This window comes from Procambarus clarkii, chromosome 81, assembly GCF_040958095.1.
Source record: "Procambarus clarkii isolate CNS0578487 chromosome 81, FALCON_Pclarkii_2.0, whole genome shotgun sequence".
In the NCBI taxonomy this organism is placed as follows: domain Eukaryota; kingdom Metazoa; phylum Arthropoda; class Malacostraca; order Decapoda; family Cambaridae; genus Procambarus; species Procambarus clarkii.
In genome coordinates, this window is record NC_091230.1 from 14,603,661 (window position 1) to 14,617,683 (window position 14,023).

Sequence of the window (14,023 nt, forward strand, 5' to 3'; positions counted from 1 at the left end):
GCATGGTTGATATGCTAGTGGGGTTGCTAAAATCCCTACGACTTTGAATAATCTCCAATATTTCTCAAACAGAGCCATTCCTCTAAGCCCAGATCAAGTTCTACTACGTGGGGCTAAATTACAAAATACCAACTGGGTGTTTGGACTAGTTGTGTACACAGGACATGAGACCAAACTTATGAAGAACTCGGCTACATCAGCTCCTCTTAAACGCTCAACAGTAAGTAATGACATACAGTACAGTACTTAAAAATTTAGGCAGATGGCTAATTAATATTGTGATCAGTCGTATTAACTTGTGTGAAGATTATATACTTCTTAGTAAGCCTGTAAATAAGTGTTCCTAAACCCCAAAAAACTTGTTACATTGATACCTTTGCTTTTTAATTTAATCCGTTAAATTATAAATCACGGTGAGGAGTGGGGGAGGAGGAGAGGTGTTTGGAAGGGGAGTCCCCTTCCATTATAACATCAGGCAGTGATGACTTTTCTGAGGTACTCTCTCTCTCCCCTACGTTTTGCAGGCATACCACTAGGACCTGGTTGGGGCTCATTGCTTGCTTGTCTTAGTTATTTCAACAAAACTTTGCAGTTCTTCCCATACTTCACATATTTTCTTAATGAGGAAGAGCTCTGAGGTCTTAATTCTAGGACCTAAACCAGAGGTGTTCTGGAAGTGTTTGAGATTCATATGGCATGTCTCCTCATACTTGTACTAATCATTTTCTGCCTTTTTAAGAAATACATGAGAACCTTTAAGCTCTTGTAGTGATATTCATATTATTTATCACCAATGGCATAATTTAATTTTAATAATAGACTGGAAAATGTTTATGTAATTTGTTTTGTCGTTCCAGGTGGACAAGCAAACTAACAACTTGATCATCCTATTGTTCTTCTTGCTGATTGTCCTTTGCCTCATCATGGCTGTGTTCAACTCCCAGTGGGATGCAAACCTACATTGGTACCTCTCCCTTGATGGTAGGTTCAGTAGGCCATCTTCACTGATGGTACATTCTGTAGGCCTATCTCCCTTCATGGTACATCCAGAAACCATTATATATTTTATTCTTCCCATGATCAGAGAATGCATTTTAACAATATTAGAAAAACAAAAATTTCTTGACAAAAAAGGTTTCTCAAGAAAATAGTTTTTTCTTGAGACAAAAAGTCTTGAGGTAGGGTGAGGGGGGTGTCAGCTACAATAGGGGGCACAGTGCAGGGGTTAAGCTCATTGACACTCGCTTCCTTGCCTTAGGTCTCTAATTTCAATTTATTTCCTATAGCCCCAATATCTGTTATTAGTTTGCTACTTCTTAACTCCTTTCTGGGGGGAGCCCCGTCGGCTCCCCGGAGCTATCCCAGGCTGATATGCTAATGTCAGACTTTGGCATCAGTCATGTGTATGGAGTTCTTAGGCCTACCGGGGACCACGGCCAGAACCGGGCCCCCTCAGAGAGGCAAGGGGAGCAATGGCCTATAGAAGCCCCCGTGTAGTTGGAAGCATTCTATGTCTGCCATCGACCGGAACAGGCACCCAGAAAGGTAAGCGCCCCAAAACAAACCCCTATTCTGGTTAAAATTGCTACCTAATACCGAACTAGTGGATAGAACTCCCCAACCGAAAACAAGCAAATTAGTGTGACGTCACACACTGCCGCGCCGCTGTCTGCGCAGCTCCCCCCTCCCCGGGAGGGGGAAGGGGGAGCCCCAGACCCCCCGCGCCGGCTACCCACACCTCAGTTCTTGAGGCTGATGCTATAGGCGATGGTCGTGTGCTCTGGCTCCGGTGTCGCTACTGCACTGTGCTTTGAGTGTGGTGTTAGTTTTGTGGGTGCGAGAGCCAGGAGTTATCTTCAGTACTCGGGCTGCATGCGCCTAGGGCTGCCTTCCCTAGGTGCCCTGTAAGTACTGCCCTTGGGGCTTGGGGCCGCCTTCCACAGGCTCCTCGGGGTCTGCCTCTGCTGGTCCGTTTTACCTTTCGGTTTTTCGGCCGCCTGTTGGGCTCTTGGGTGTTCTGTTCTCCCTTGTTACCGGCAGGTAAGAGGCAGTTTGCACTGGTAGGGGCGCAAGGTGCTGCTCAGCTTGTATTTCCCGACATCGCGGCCGGCTCTGTTCCTTGGGGTTCGCTGTCCTCTTGCGGGGTTTTGTTTTTCTTTTTGTTTTTGCCTGGTGGGGGGTTCTGTCATTTTATTCAGTTTGTTTTTGCCCTTCCACTGTTCTCCTCGGTGGCGCCCCCTGCTAGGTCCCCGTGAGTGTACACGTCCCTGGGGTTCAGCTTTAGAAGTTTGCTTGGTAGTTTTGGGCGCCGGTTTGCAGCACCCTGCCTGGGACTACCTGAGCGCGAGTCCTCTTAAAGTAAACGCTCAGGACCCTGGGAATCCCCTAGGGGGCGCGTGGGTCCGATGGATGTGACCCCGGAGTCCCCACTCGCTGTGTGCGAGTTTGAGGGTTGCTCGGTCCCCTTGTCTCAGGGTGACCCTCATTGTTTTTGCCTCTGCCACGCTGCCTGTTGGGTCGGTGATACTTTCGACCCTGAGTCCTGTGAGTGTTGCTGCTTGCTTGTGACTCAATTTACCCAATCCTCTGATGTTTCTATTCGGGTACAGGCGGCACGTGCGTTGCAGTCTAGGTTTCGTCTGTTGCAACGCGCTCGGTTGGTTGCTTCCCCGGATGCCCCGGGGCTGCCCCGCTTTGCTTTTCGAGACCCGGACTTGGGGGTGGGGGTCGCTTCGATCCTGGTTCAGTCCGCACCTCCTCGTCCTTCCCCTTCTGTTCGTTCTGGTCCCCCGCCCCTGCTTCCGGCCCCGAAGCGTCTGAGGGTTACGGGGTCGGAGCAGGGGTTACTTGATCTCGAGACTCGGGCAGCTTCGGGGGTTGCCCCTTCCGGGGGGGCGGCAGAGGCATTCGAGTCTTGTCTCCCGGCCGAAGCTTCAGGGTCTGACCAGTGGGCCCCCCTTCCTCCAGCTTTTCCGGCTGCTCCGTCCTTGTCTTGTGGGGTCGGGGCTTGGGGAGAGGACTCGGCCTCGGGTCCTGTGGTGACGGACCTCGAGGCTGGGGAGGGGCTGACTTGGGGGCCTTGGGCCCCGCTGGACCCCGCCTGGGTTTTTCTTCCCACTGAGCGGGGCTTATTGTTACAAGGAGTGGGGTTTTCTTTCCCCCCCTCTGCGTACGAGTTGGATTTGGTGTCGGCCCCTCCCCGGGTACGGTTCCGTGTTCCCCCGGGTACGTCGGTTCCGTCCTTCCGGAGGTTTTCGGCTTATCGCATCCAACCTGGTGTGGTGCGAGCGGCCTTTGCAGCTTACCTCCTGCGTGACCCGGATTATGCCTCGGAAATGGATCCGTCCACGTTCAGGTTTGGGACTTCGTTCCCTTTCTGGCTCCGTTACGAGGTTCCGGAGTCGTCCTGGCTAGCAGACTGCCCCTTGTTTGGTCTGGATTCCTGGCATTCCTTCTGTCGTTCCCGCACGCTGGAGTGGCGGGAAGCTTCCACGGTGCTTCAGGTTTTCCTGGGGGGTGAACTTGAGTACCTGAATGAGTGCTTGTTTGCCCCTGCCCTTCCCCGCGATGTGGGCGTTATTCAGCTCCATGTGCAGGTTCCCTCCCTTTCGGCAGCGCTCGTGGCGGAGGACTTGCGCGCTCGGGGCCTTTTGTGTTCGGCCTTGCGGTTCTTTTCCCTCCTGGAGCTGTCTTCGGATTGGCTCGTGGAGGATGTGGGGACGCTTGGGTCCGTCCCGGGGTCCGGCACCTTGTCCTCGGCTGCGCGTTCGTCGGCTGCCTTGTTGAAGCTGTTCACGCCGATTTTGCTGGATGCGGTTTCCCTGTTCTATGCTTCCCGTCTCGCGTGTCGGCAGGCGGTGCTGGGTTCCTCCGTGGAATCTGCTTGGGCTCTGGCTCTTAGGCGTTCTTCACCTTTTTGTCCTCTCCTGTTTGGGGAGTCGGCCGTGGCGCAGTTTATTCAGGCTGCGTCGGCGGCTTGTCGTCCGATGTCGGACTTGTTGGTTTTCCGGGGGTCCCGGGGTGGGTCTTCCCGGAAAGGTCGTGCCAGGGCTCGGGGTTCCTCTCGTCGTGGTAGGCCTCTGGTGTCAGGTTTGGGGTTGGCTCCTCCTGCGGACCCTCCCTCGTCTGGTCGGCGCGGTGTTCGCGCTGTGCGGGGTTCTGGGTCTCGTAAGGGTCGCCGGCCCTTTCGCGGTTTGCCCCTTTGACGGGGCGATGGGGGGCGGCTTGCGCTGTTCGCCCGCGCCTGGTCCCACGATTCGTGGGCCTTTCGGGTCGTGTCTCGCGGCCTGCGGTGGCGTTGGGTGGCCCCTCCCCCCTTTGGGGGGTCGGGGCTGGCGGGGCAGGCTTCTTCCCCTGCGCTCTGTCGAGTCGTCTTGGAGTGGGTACGCTTGGGCGTCGTCGAAACGACGTCGTCCCTCAGATGGGTTTCCCGTCTGTTTCCGGTTCCGAAACGGGACTGCGCGGACCTGCGGTTCATTCTGGACTTGTCCCGTCTGAACCCCTGGGTTCATTGCCCCTCCTTTCGGATGACTACGCTGTCTCAGGTTCGGCTCCTCTTGGAGCCGGGTGCTTGGATGGTGTCCCTGGACCTCCGGGACGCTTATTGGCATGTCCCGATTCATCCGCGGTTCAGGGACTGGCTCGGTTTTGTAGTGGGGCGTCTGAGTTACCGCTTTCGTTGTCTCCCGTTCGGGTTGAACCTGGCACCTCGCGTGTTCACACGCCTTACACGGGTTGTGGTGGCTCGTTTGCGTCTCCTAGGTGTTCGGGTGTTGGCCTACCTCGACGACTGGCTGGTTTGGGCTCCCAGCCAGTCAGCTTGCTTGCTAGCCAGGGATTTGGTTCTTTCCCAGCTCGCCGGGTTCGGGTTCTTGGTGAACTGGAGGAAGTCCCATCTGGTTCCCTCTCAGGTTCGGACTTGGCTGGGTCTCGTGTGGGACTCTCGGACCGCCTCCTTGTCTCTCCCTCCGGAGTCTCTCCTGCGGCTGCGGTCCCGCCTTTGTCTGTTTCTGGAGGGCCCTCGGGTCACCCGGCGGTTGCTCGAGGGGCTGTGCGGGAGCCTGAACTTCGCGATGGTGGTCTACCCGCCGGGTCGGGTTTGGCTTCGACGGCTGTTCTGGTTCCTTCGGGGTTCCCCCTTCCGCCTCTCTCGCGATCGCAGAGTTCGACCCCCGGGGGACTTGCGTCGGTTGCTGCGTCACCGGCTTCCTCTTCGGGTTTTTCGGGGTTCAGTGCCTTGGCGCCTACCCGAGCCCTCGCTCGATGTGTACACGGATGCGTCGTCTCTCGGCTGGGGTTTTGTGACCAGTGCTCACCAGGCCGGCCAGGGGCGTTGGGATCCGTCCTTCCGTCGAGCTCACAGTACGGTGCGGGAGTTCGCGGCAGTGTGGTTTGCTCTGGGGAGGATTCGGGTGGCCCGCGGATCGACGATTCGGCTCCATTCGGACTGCTCTCCGGTGGTTCATTGCCTGAACCGCGGGGGTTCGATGCGGTCCTTGTCTCTTTGGGGTTGGTCGCTTCGGGTGACTCGTCTGCTGAGTTCTCGGGGTTTGGCTCTCCTGGCGGTTCACGTACGGGGCGTGTCCAACGTCTTGGCCGACGCCCTGTCTCGCTTCGTTCCCCTCTCCACGGAGTGGACAGTCGACGACGAGTCCTTCCGTTGGCTTTGCCAGACGTTCGGGCGCCCCGAGGTGGACCTCTTCGCGTCGGCGTGGTCGCGGCGTCTTCCCGTTTATGCGGCGCCCTTCCCCGATTGCGAGGCCGTCGGGGTCGATGCCTTTCGGCTCGACTGGTCGAGGTGGGGGTTCCTGTACCTCTTTCCCCCGGTTCGGCTGTTGCTCCAGGTCCTGACTCGCTTAGAGACTTACCGGGGGAGAGTTGTCCTTCTGGCCCCTTGGTGGCCGGCCCAGCCTTGGTTTCAGGCGCTGGTTGCTCGGTGTCCGAACCCGAGGGTTTTCCCGCGGCTCCGCCTCTTTCAGCAGATCGGGCCGGTACATCACGTAGCTGGTTCGATCTTCTCCTCGAGTCTTCGCGTATGGTTTTTTTGACTCGAGTCTATCATCATCTCTATGGTGATCAGGTGGCCTCCTTGTTGGTGTCCCACCTGAGGGCTTCTTCTCGGCGGCAGTATGAAGTTTCCTGGCGGTCCTTCCGTTTCTTTTTGCGTCTTCGTCGTGTTAGCTCCTTGTCTGTTCGGGTGGTCTTGTCCTTCCTCTCGTGGTTGTTTCAGGACCGTCATCTTATGCCTAACACTGTCGCTTCGTATCGTGCGGCGCTGGCGGAGCCGCTTCAGCTTGCTTTCGGTATCGATGTTACGTCTGCGCCGTTTCGCAAGCTGTCTCGTGCATTGTTTCACCTCCGGCCTGCTCATGCGTCGCCTGAGCCGTCCTGGTCTTTGGACAGAGTGCTCGCTTTCCTTTCATCTCCTCGTTTCGTTGTGGCCCCTTCGGTCCAGGATTGTTTTTCCAAGGCACTTTTCTTGTTGGCTTTGGCCTCTGGGGGTCGGGTAGGGGAGCTTCATGCTCTCCTCCGGCGCAGGGGTTTCTGCTCTTTTGGTCGTGGTGATAGTTTTGTTCGTTTGCAGCCGTCTCCTTCTTTTCTGGCGAAGAATGAGACTGCTGCGTTCCGGAGGGGTCCATGGGTGGTTGATGCTTGGTTGGTCAGGCCGGGGGTGCATCATGTTTTGTGTCCGGTTGCGGCGCTTCGCCGTTATTTGCGCGCCACAGCTTCTGTGTCCGGGGACGCGCTGTGGGTTGATCCGGTTTCCCTTCTTCCCTGTTCGCGGGTTCGGGTCTCTCAGGTCGTCCGCAGGGTTATTAGGTCTAGCCAGCCTGCGGTCTATCCCCGTGCCCATGACGTTCGTAAGTTCGCGGCTCTTGCTGCCGTCTTTGGGAATATGTCTTGGTCTGATATTCAGGCGCGGGGATTTTGGCGGTCGAACAGGGTCCTGGCTGCTCGTTACCTTGTGAATGTCCCTGGCCCTCGTCGGGCCTGTGTTGCTTTGGGTCGGCGGTTGCAGCCAGTTGTCTCGGCTTCGAGTTGAGGGGTGAGCGACGACCGCCTCCCGGGTAAGTCCCTCTTTTTCTGTCTGTGGGTAGTTAGCTCCGGGGAGCCGACGGGGCTCCCCCCAGAAAACCAGCGTTGAATGTAATGAAACGCCATTTTCTGGGTGAGTCCCGGAGGCTCCCCGGCATCCCTCCCTCCCTCCGGTCGGCGGTTTTTCGCGTTTTTGACATCCAGCCTCAAGAACTGAGGTGTGGGTAGCCGGCGCGGGGGGTCTGGGGCTCCCCCTTCCCCCTCCCGGGGAGGGGGGAGCTGCGCAGACAGCGGCGCGGCAGTGTGTGACGTCACACTAATTTGCTTGTTTTCGGTTGGGGAGTTCTATCCACTAGTTCGGTATTAGGTAGCAATTTTAACCAGAATAGGGGTTTGTTTTGGGGCGCTTACCTTTCTGGGTGCCTGTTCCGGTCGATGGCAGACATAGAATGCTTCCAACTACACGGGGGCTTCTATAGGCCATTGCTCCCCTTGCCTCTCTGAGGGGGCCCGGTTCTGGCCGTGGTCCCCGGTAGGCCTAAGAACTCCATACACATGACTGATGCCAAAGTCTGACATTAGCATATCAGCCTGGGATAGCTCCGGGGAGCCTCCGGGACTCACCCAGAAAATGGCGTTTCATTACATTCAACGCTGGTTTTTTTAATTCCCTTATGGCAATTTCTAGTTCATGTATATTGTCTCCTTCCCACAGTTTTCTATTTCTGTAATTTTCTTTTAGTTTGCTACTTTCATGTAATGGTACCGGGGCTAATAGCTCTCTTCTGTCCATTGGCCTGGCGATAGTTAACTATTCTAGATGTTCCCTAGAGTTCCTAGTGCAACCTCCAGTTCAACACCTTGTAACCCCTGTTTTTGATCACCTAGGTACCACAGAAAAAAGTCATTGTACCTGATCAGCTACCCGTAACTCTAGAGACTAATACTTTTCACTGCCACCATCCATTCTAGTAATCCTATGTAAGACAAGAAAGGGAACTTGTCTGTACAACATGATATCAAAGGTGTTCATGTATCAACTGTAAGTATGTACTCGTATATAATCAAGATGTTTTAAGTAAATAACTTAAGCCCATGAGCTTCAGAGTACCCCCCTCCCCCCCTCCCCCCTCCCCCCTCCCCCCCCCTCACCCCCCTTCCCCCCCTCCCCCCTCTCCCCCCTCTCCCCCCCTCCCCCCCCTCCCCCCCCCCCTCACCCCCCTTCCCCCCCTCCCCCCTCTCCCCCCCTCCCCCCCCCCCCCAATATGCAAACTATCATAGGGAACCCAAGATCCAGGGATCGGAATTAAAGCCAATTTATAACAAGTTAATCAATTATATATTTACTATTAGATCTTCACTCAAATGGGTACGTGTATCACAATTCAACAATATCATTAGATGTTAAATTTCAACATGAATACACAAATGTGAGTCACCACACAGGAAATTGAAAGTACTGTGGCCGACTGCCCCTGAAAATCACGCAACACTTAAGTTGGAAATCACAATATGCGTCACATTACAAGTTCACTCAACAAAGACTGAGCCTAAGTTTGACAGAAAGAGGGGGGGGCCTACGGTTGCCAGAGTTACCGCCCGGGCCTATGAAGGCCAGGCCTGGCTGTGAGACTTGCCCAGCGATCTCCACTGCTATCCTGCTCAACCCTCAATCTTGACTCCTCTGTTTCTTATGTACAGTTCCATGGGTATTTATGGGGGAATCCGGGAGCTAAGCTCCGCCTACCAAGTAAGCCTCAGGCTCTCTACCTAATACCCTAGGCAGCAGCTTGTCTGAAGGACACACCCAGCCAACCGTCTGCAATTATTGGCTTAGCAGAAGGCAGGGTCACTTGACAAAACCTGACCCTTGGTCAACCTGTGGTCATTAACTTCTAAAAGGTGTGATTCCTTAATTGCTAAGGCCAGTCAACCTGGCGCCTTCAAATATCATGTATGACTGTCTCATTGTATAAAATAATAAACTAGAACACATTTGTAGTGTTACATTCATCTCTCCTAGCTCCAACTCCCTCTTTCTTTTCTTCTAGTTTTGTCTCCAGTACCTCTTTAGTCCTTTTTAGTTCTTCTAATGTTTTGTCGATTTCCTCCATAGTGACTTCATTTGCCTTTCTCTCCTCTTATTCTGATCTCAATTTGCATTACTGTACAAAGTCCCATGTTGCCTTGCTTATTTACTTGTATCTCATAAGCTGTTCACCACATTTCAAGTTCAAGTTCAAGTATGTTTATTGAGATAAGCAATAAATACATCTCAAAGGGATAGAGTAGCTTAGGCTATTTCTACCCCCCTCTACTTCAAGTCCCTCAAGGGGCGCACAAATTCAGTGAGTACAAATAGACATATAGCAGTACAAAAATCCCATTTAACATTGCATACAGCAAGTACAGCATATAATTGTTACATTCTTGGGGCAAAATTCTTGTAGCTCCTAAGTATACTGTCTATTATACCATTATCACACATCCAAACAATTTGATGTGGTACACTATTTATTTCCTTATTTCTATATTTTTCAATAAGGTGACACTCTAATACATAATGTTCTAAGGTGTGGGCGTGCGGCATACTACATAATTTACACTCCTTATCTTTTTCACTGACATCAACACCGTATTGCCAGATATATTTATATCCTAATCGTAATCTCATGTAAATTGAATCCTTCCAAGTAGACTTTCCTTTACCATAAGTGAAGGACGAATTTGTATTTATTATTGAATAATTCTTAAGTGTGTTACTACTGTCCACCATTGCCATTCTCTTTATCATTTCTTCACCCTCCTGAATCACCTTGAGTCTTGTTTTTATTTGTTTCAAGGTTAACTGACATACAACATCAACAAGAGTTTTTTCAGTGGCTCTCTTCGCTATGTCATCAACTACCTCATTCAACAGTATTCCCACATGTGAAGGGATCCACATGAATCTTACTTTATACCCAGTTTTTTCTAGTCTCTTAACATTCTCTCTACACTCTATCACAATATTCTGATATACTGGGCGTCTGCTATTTAAAGACTCTAACGCTCCTCTGCTGTCAATAAAGAAGCAAGCATTTTTTCCACATTTGACTACTTCCTGTAATCCTGCTAATACTCCTTGGAGTTCAGCCTGCGTTGAAGAGACATTGTCAGTTAAGCGGCGTCCAATAACAGTATCTACAGTGCCGATGTCAGTGTACTCCCTGATCAAGACTCCACATCCTGCCTTCCCATCCCTAGCTACTGACCCATCACAATATACATGTAGAGTGTTTTCCGTAGGCAGTTTTCTAATTATACAATCATATGTTGCCCTCAGCTCTCCTATTTCATACATACTTTTTTTCTTATGCAAGGGAGTAATTACTACATCTACATTACAATCCTCCCATGGTGGTGTAAATTTTCTCTTGGGCACAGCAATACACTCTGTAATAACATCATACTTTATAACATTATAACATAATTTATTCATATATACTCTCTTCTTCATCATACACTGTTCACTACTTCCCACCTTTTGAACCGAGAGGATTAATTCATTAGTTCCCCCACCTCTCATTAATCTAATGGCAGAGGCTACATTTATCTCTGAAATTCTATCCCCAATACTCTGCAGATTCAACTCCATCCTCATTATCTCAATCATAGCATTTCTTGGGCATCCTAAGATAATTCTCATTGCTTCATTTTGTACCTTCTCCAACTTGCCCATCCTACCTTTACCAAAACAAGAAATGACAGGTGCAGCATAATCAATAAGAGATCTTACAGTACTCAAGTATAACATTCGTAGCACAGGGACTCCCACTCCCTTTCCACAGCATGCCAAAGCCTTCAGAGGTTGTAATCTCTTCCGACATTGACCCAACAGTCTGTTCATCTCAGCTTCCAAACTCTCATGGGTATATCCAACATATATGCCTAAATATTTATATATATTAACTCTCTCTATATTTTTATCGTTTATTTTCAAAACAATGGGGCTCCGACTTCTACATTCAAACTTAGTTTTGTTTTCATTAACCACCAGTCCCATATGGTGACACAGGTTTCCGAAATTGTCCAACACTGTTTGAACCTTTGAAATATCTTTGCCCTGAAACAAAATATCATCGGCATATATGATCGGAGTTACCCCATTTGAGTATCTCTCAGATGCTATCTTATTCATTAGTACATTAACACTTTCGCTCACCCCGCGCGCCACCCCTCGACAGGGCGATATGGGCCCCAGCTTGTCACGGAAGCGCGCGTTAATTCCGAAAAGTGTATACTCTTTTCAACTTTGTCACCTCAATTCTCCTTCTACGAGATTAAATGTGGTATCATTGTGTTCGCAATAAAATTCTCTACAGCACTAAATGCATATAAACTCCAAAAGCCCGGCTAATTACCCGCAGCAAACAGAGAAAGTGCGAACGAGTTACCCGGGAGCGCGCAAACGGGATAAAATGTTTTCACTATTTTCACTCTGGTCACCTCAATTTTTGTCCTAGGTCTTTCATTTTGGTCTCAATGGGTTCGCAATAGAATTCTCTAGAGGAACATTAGCATATAAAAAAAAAAACCTGGTCACGCTCCAACCGCCGACGAGTTGAAGACGGGCCACGCATTAGCCGTGAGTGAGTGCTCAGAGGCCTTCCAGCTACACTCCAGATTCCCACCCCTTTTCAAGCCTTTCTTTCGCAATTTTCTTCCTGGAAGGGCCTTGTTCATGTTTACTATCCATCGTGGAGTAAGCGTACATAGTTTTTAAAGCCGCAGTAAGAAATATAGCCACGGGAAATAGCCGAAATGTTCACACGTTTGAGATGCGAGGGGAGGCGACATTGGTCACAACAGTGGAGCAAAGACAATGGGCCCACGGCATGTGCCAAGCCGCCTGAGGGCCACGAGGCTCAACAAAGAAAATGGGAAGACATCGGCGCACATTTTAAAACCAGTCCCAAAAAAATCGGATAAAAACCTGCTTTTTGGCGAATTTTTAAAGTGGATGACGCAATGCTGCGTCATCCCCGGCATTACCGCCAGTAAACGGATGACGCAATGCTGCGTCATCCCCGAGCGAAAGTGAACAGGGTGGGACTCAACACTCCTCCCTGAGGTGTGCCGAGTTCAAAAGACCTCACACCTGACATACAACCTTGATACCACACCTGAGCCTTCCTTTCGTAAAGATAATCCCCTATCCAGCGCAATAATTTCCCTTTAACACCAAGACTAGCTAATTCATATAAAATAACCTCTTTGTTGGCTTTATCAAAAGCTCCTTGTAAATCAATGAAAATTCTATAATAATCATTTTCATTAGCTAGACATTTAATAATACAATCAGAGGTACTTTTTCCTTTGAGGAACCCGAACAAATTACTAGACAGCTGATCACCTATTATATATAAAAGTCTATTTAAAATGATCCTCTCCATCATTTTACAAAAACACGAGGTTAAAGACACAGGTCTATACTCTCCATTGGCTTTAGGGATAGGGATGATCATAGCTTTTTTCCATTTACTGGGAATACTGCCCTCTTTATAACTAATATTAAAGAGGTCTAAAAGTGGGCTTTTCGTCATAGTGGCAAGTTCATTAAGTATTTCATAAGTTACTCCATCCTCCCCAGGTGCGGTAGATTTCCCAACTTTAATCGCCGTTATTAGTTCTTCTCTGGTAATACCTGTGCAAGTGACATCACCACTGTTACCTGCTATAAGTATAAAATCCTTTCTTAGATCTTTCCAAGAATCTAATGACTCTCTCGTTACAGCGGGTAATGAACTAAGTTTGGCAGCTTCCGCCCATTTATTTACTAGCTCATTTGCAATTCCTTGCGGGTCTGGATGTGCAACAAAATTGTGCTTTTTACCCCTTATTTTATTTACGTCTTGCCAGATTTCCTTCAAGTTTCTGTTACTCCCAACTTTCTCTGCAAATTCCTGCCAATACTTGCTCCTAATTTCCTTTCTCTTCTCCCCACACAGCCTAGCAACTGCCAGTAAAGCATTCTTCCCTTCCTCAGTCCTACCATTCCTATTCCAATCCCTGTGAGCTCTCCTCATTGTTAATGTCCACCCCTTAAGCATCTTGTCATGTGTATAATTTTCTTTTCTGGGGGGATGCCTTTTTATACTAGATGGTTTCCGGTTCAATGTTGCATTAAATACATCTACCTCCTTAATTAAATCTTCATAAAATGCTTCTGCCGAAACCGGCTTATAAGTATCATACCAAGACTTAATATGGCCGACAAGACCCCTTAATTCTCCCTCATTAAACTTTAACCTTTTCCTCTGAAGGCAGGCATGCTTTTTATCTAGTTTAAGCTGTATTTGTAATGCAAAATGATCACTTAGCATTTCATCCACAGTAAGACAATTCCCCTCTATGCCCTCAGCATTTATTAAACAAGCATAATCTAATCTCCCTCCCCTCAAATGAGTAGGAGAGGGCTCGCCCAGCAGTTGAACATCTTCATGTTCCTGCAAAAACTGGTACCATCTGCAACCATTCCTATTTGCTTTACCCCTTGATCCTAAAGCTGGATGTCTGGCATTAAAATCCCCTACCACAAGTGTATCTTCAGAAAAGAAGGAATCTGGCAAGTATCGTAAATCAAGGGAGCTATCAGAGATGTATAGATTAATGAAATTTAACTCTCGGTCCTTTAATTGTATCCGCAAGCTAATACTTTCAATACCTCTATATCTCTGAGGAATTCCAGTTATCTCGGCAGGTATGGTACTTTTGACATAACATGAGACCCCCCTAGTTCCTCCATCAGCATATAAGTGAAAGCCTCTATAGCCATTTAGCCTCAGTATGCTACCATCCCTATCCCCAGTTTCCTGGAGTGCTACTATGTCAATATCCTCTCTAAGAGTATAATAGTGTACATCCACTGCTCTAGTTTTTAATCCATTAATGTTCCAAGATAATATTCTCAATTTACTTTCATCCATGATTAATAATAAAACTACCT

The 14,023-nt window shown here is 49.7% G+C and overlaps 1 protein-coding gene across 12 annotated transcripts in view; it reads left to right on the top strand.

Annotated features, from left to right (window-relative positions):
- ATP8A (ATPase phospholipid transporting 8A1) overlaps positions 1-14,023 on the top strand; it is a 141,572-nt gene that overhangs the window by 51,057 nt on the left and 76,492 nt on the right. For all 12 annotated transcript variants that reach the window (XM_069315171.1, XM_069315170.1, XM_069315169.1 and 9 more), the window contains 2 exons: positions 73-220; positions 858-981. In XM_069315171.1, the coding sequence (XP_069171272.1) occupies positions 73-220; positions 858-981 (272 nt within the window). The remainder of the gene's footprint in view (positions 1-72; positions 221-857; positions 982-14,023) is intronic.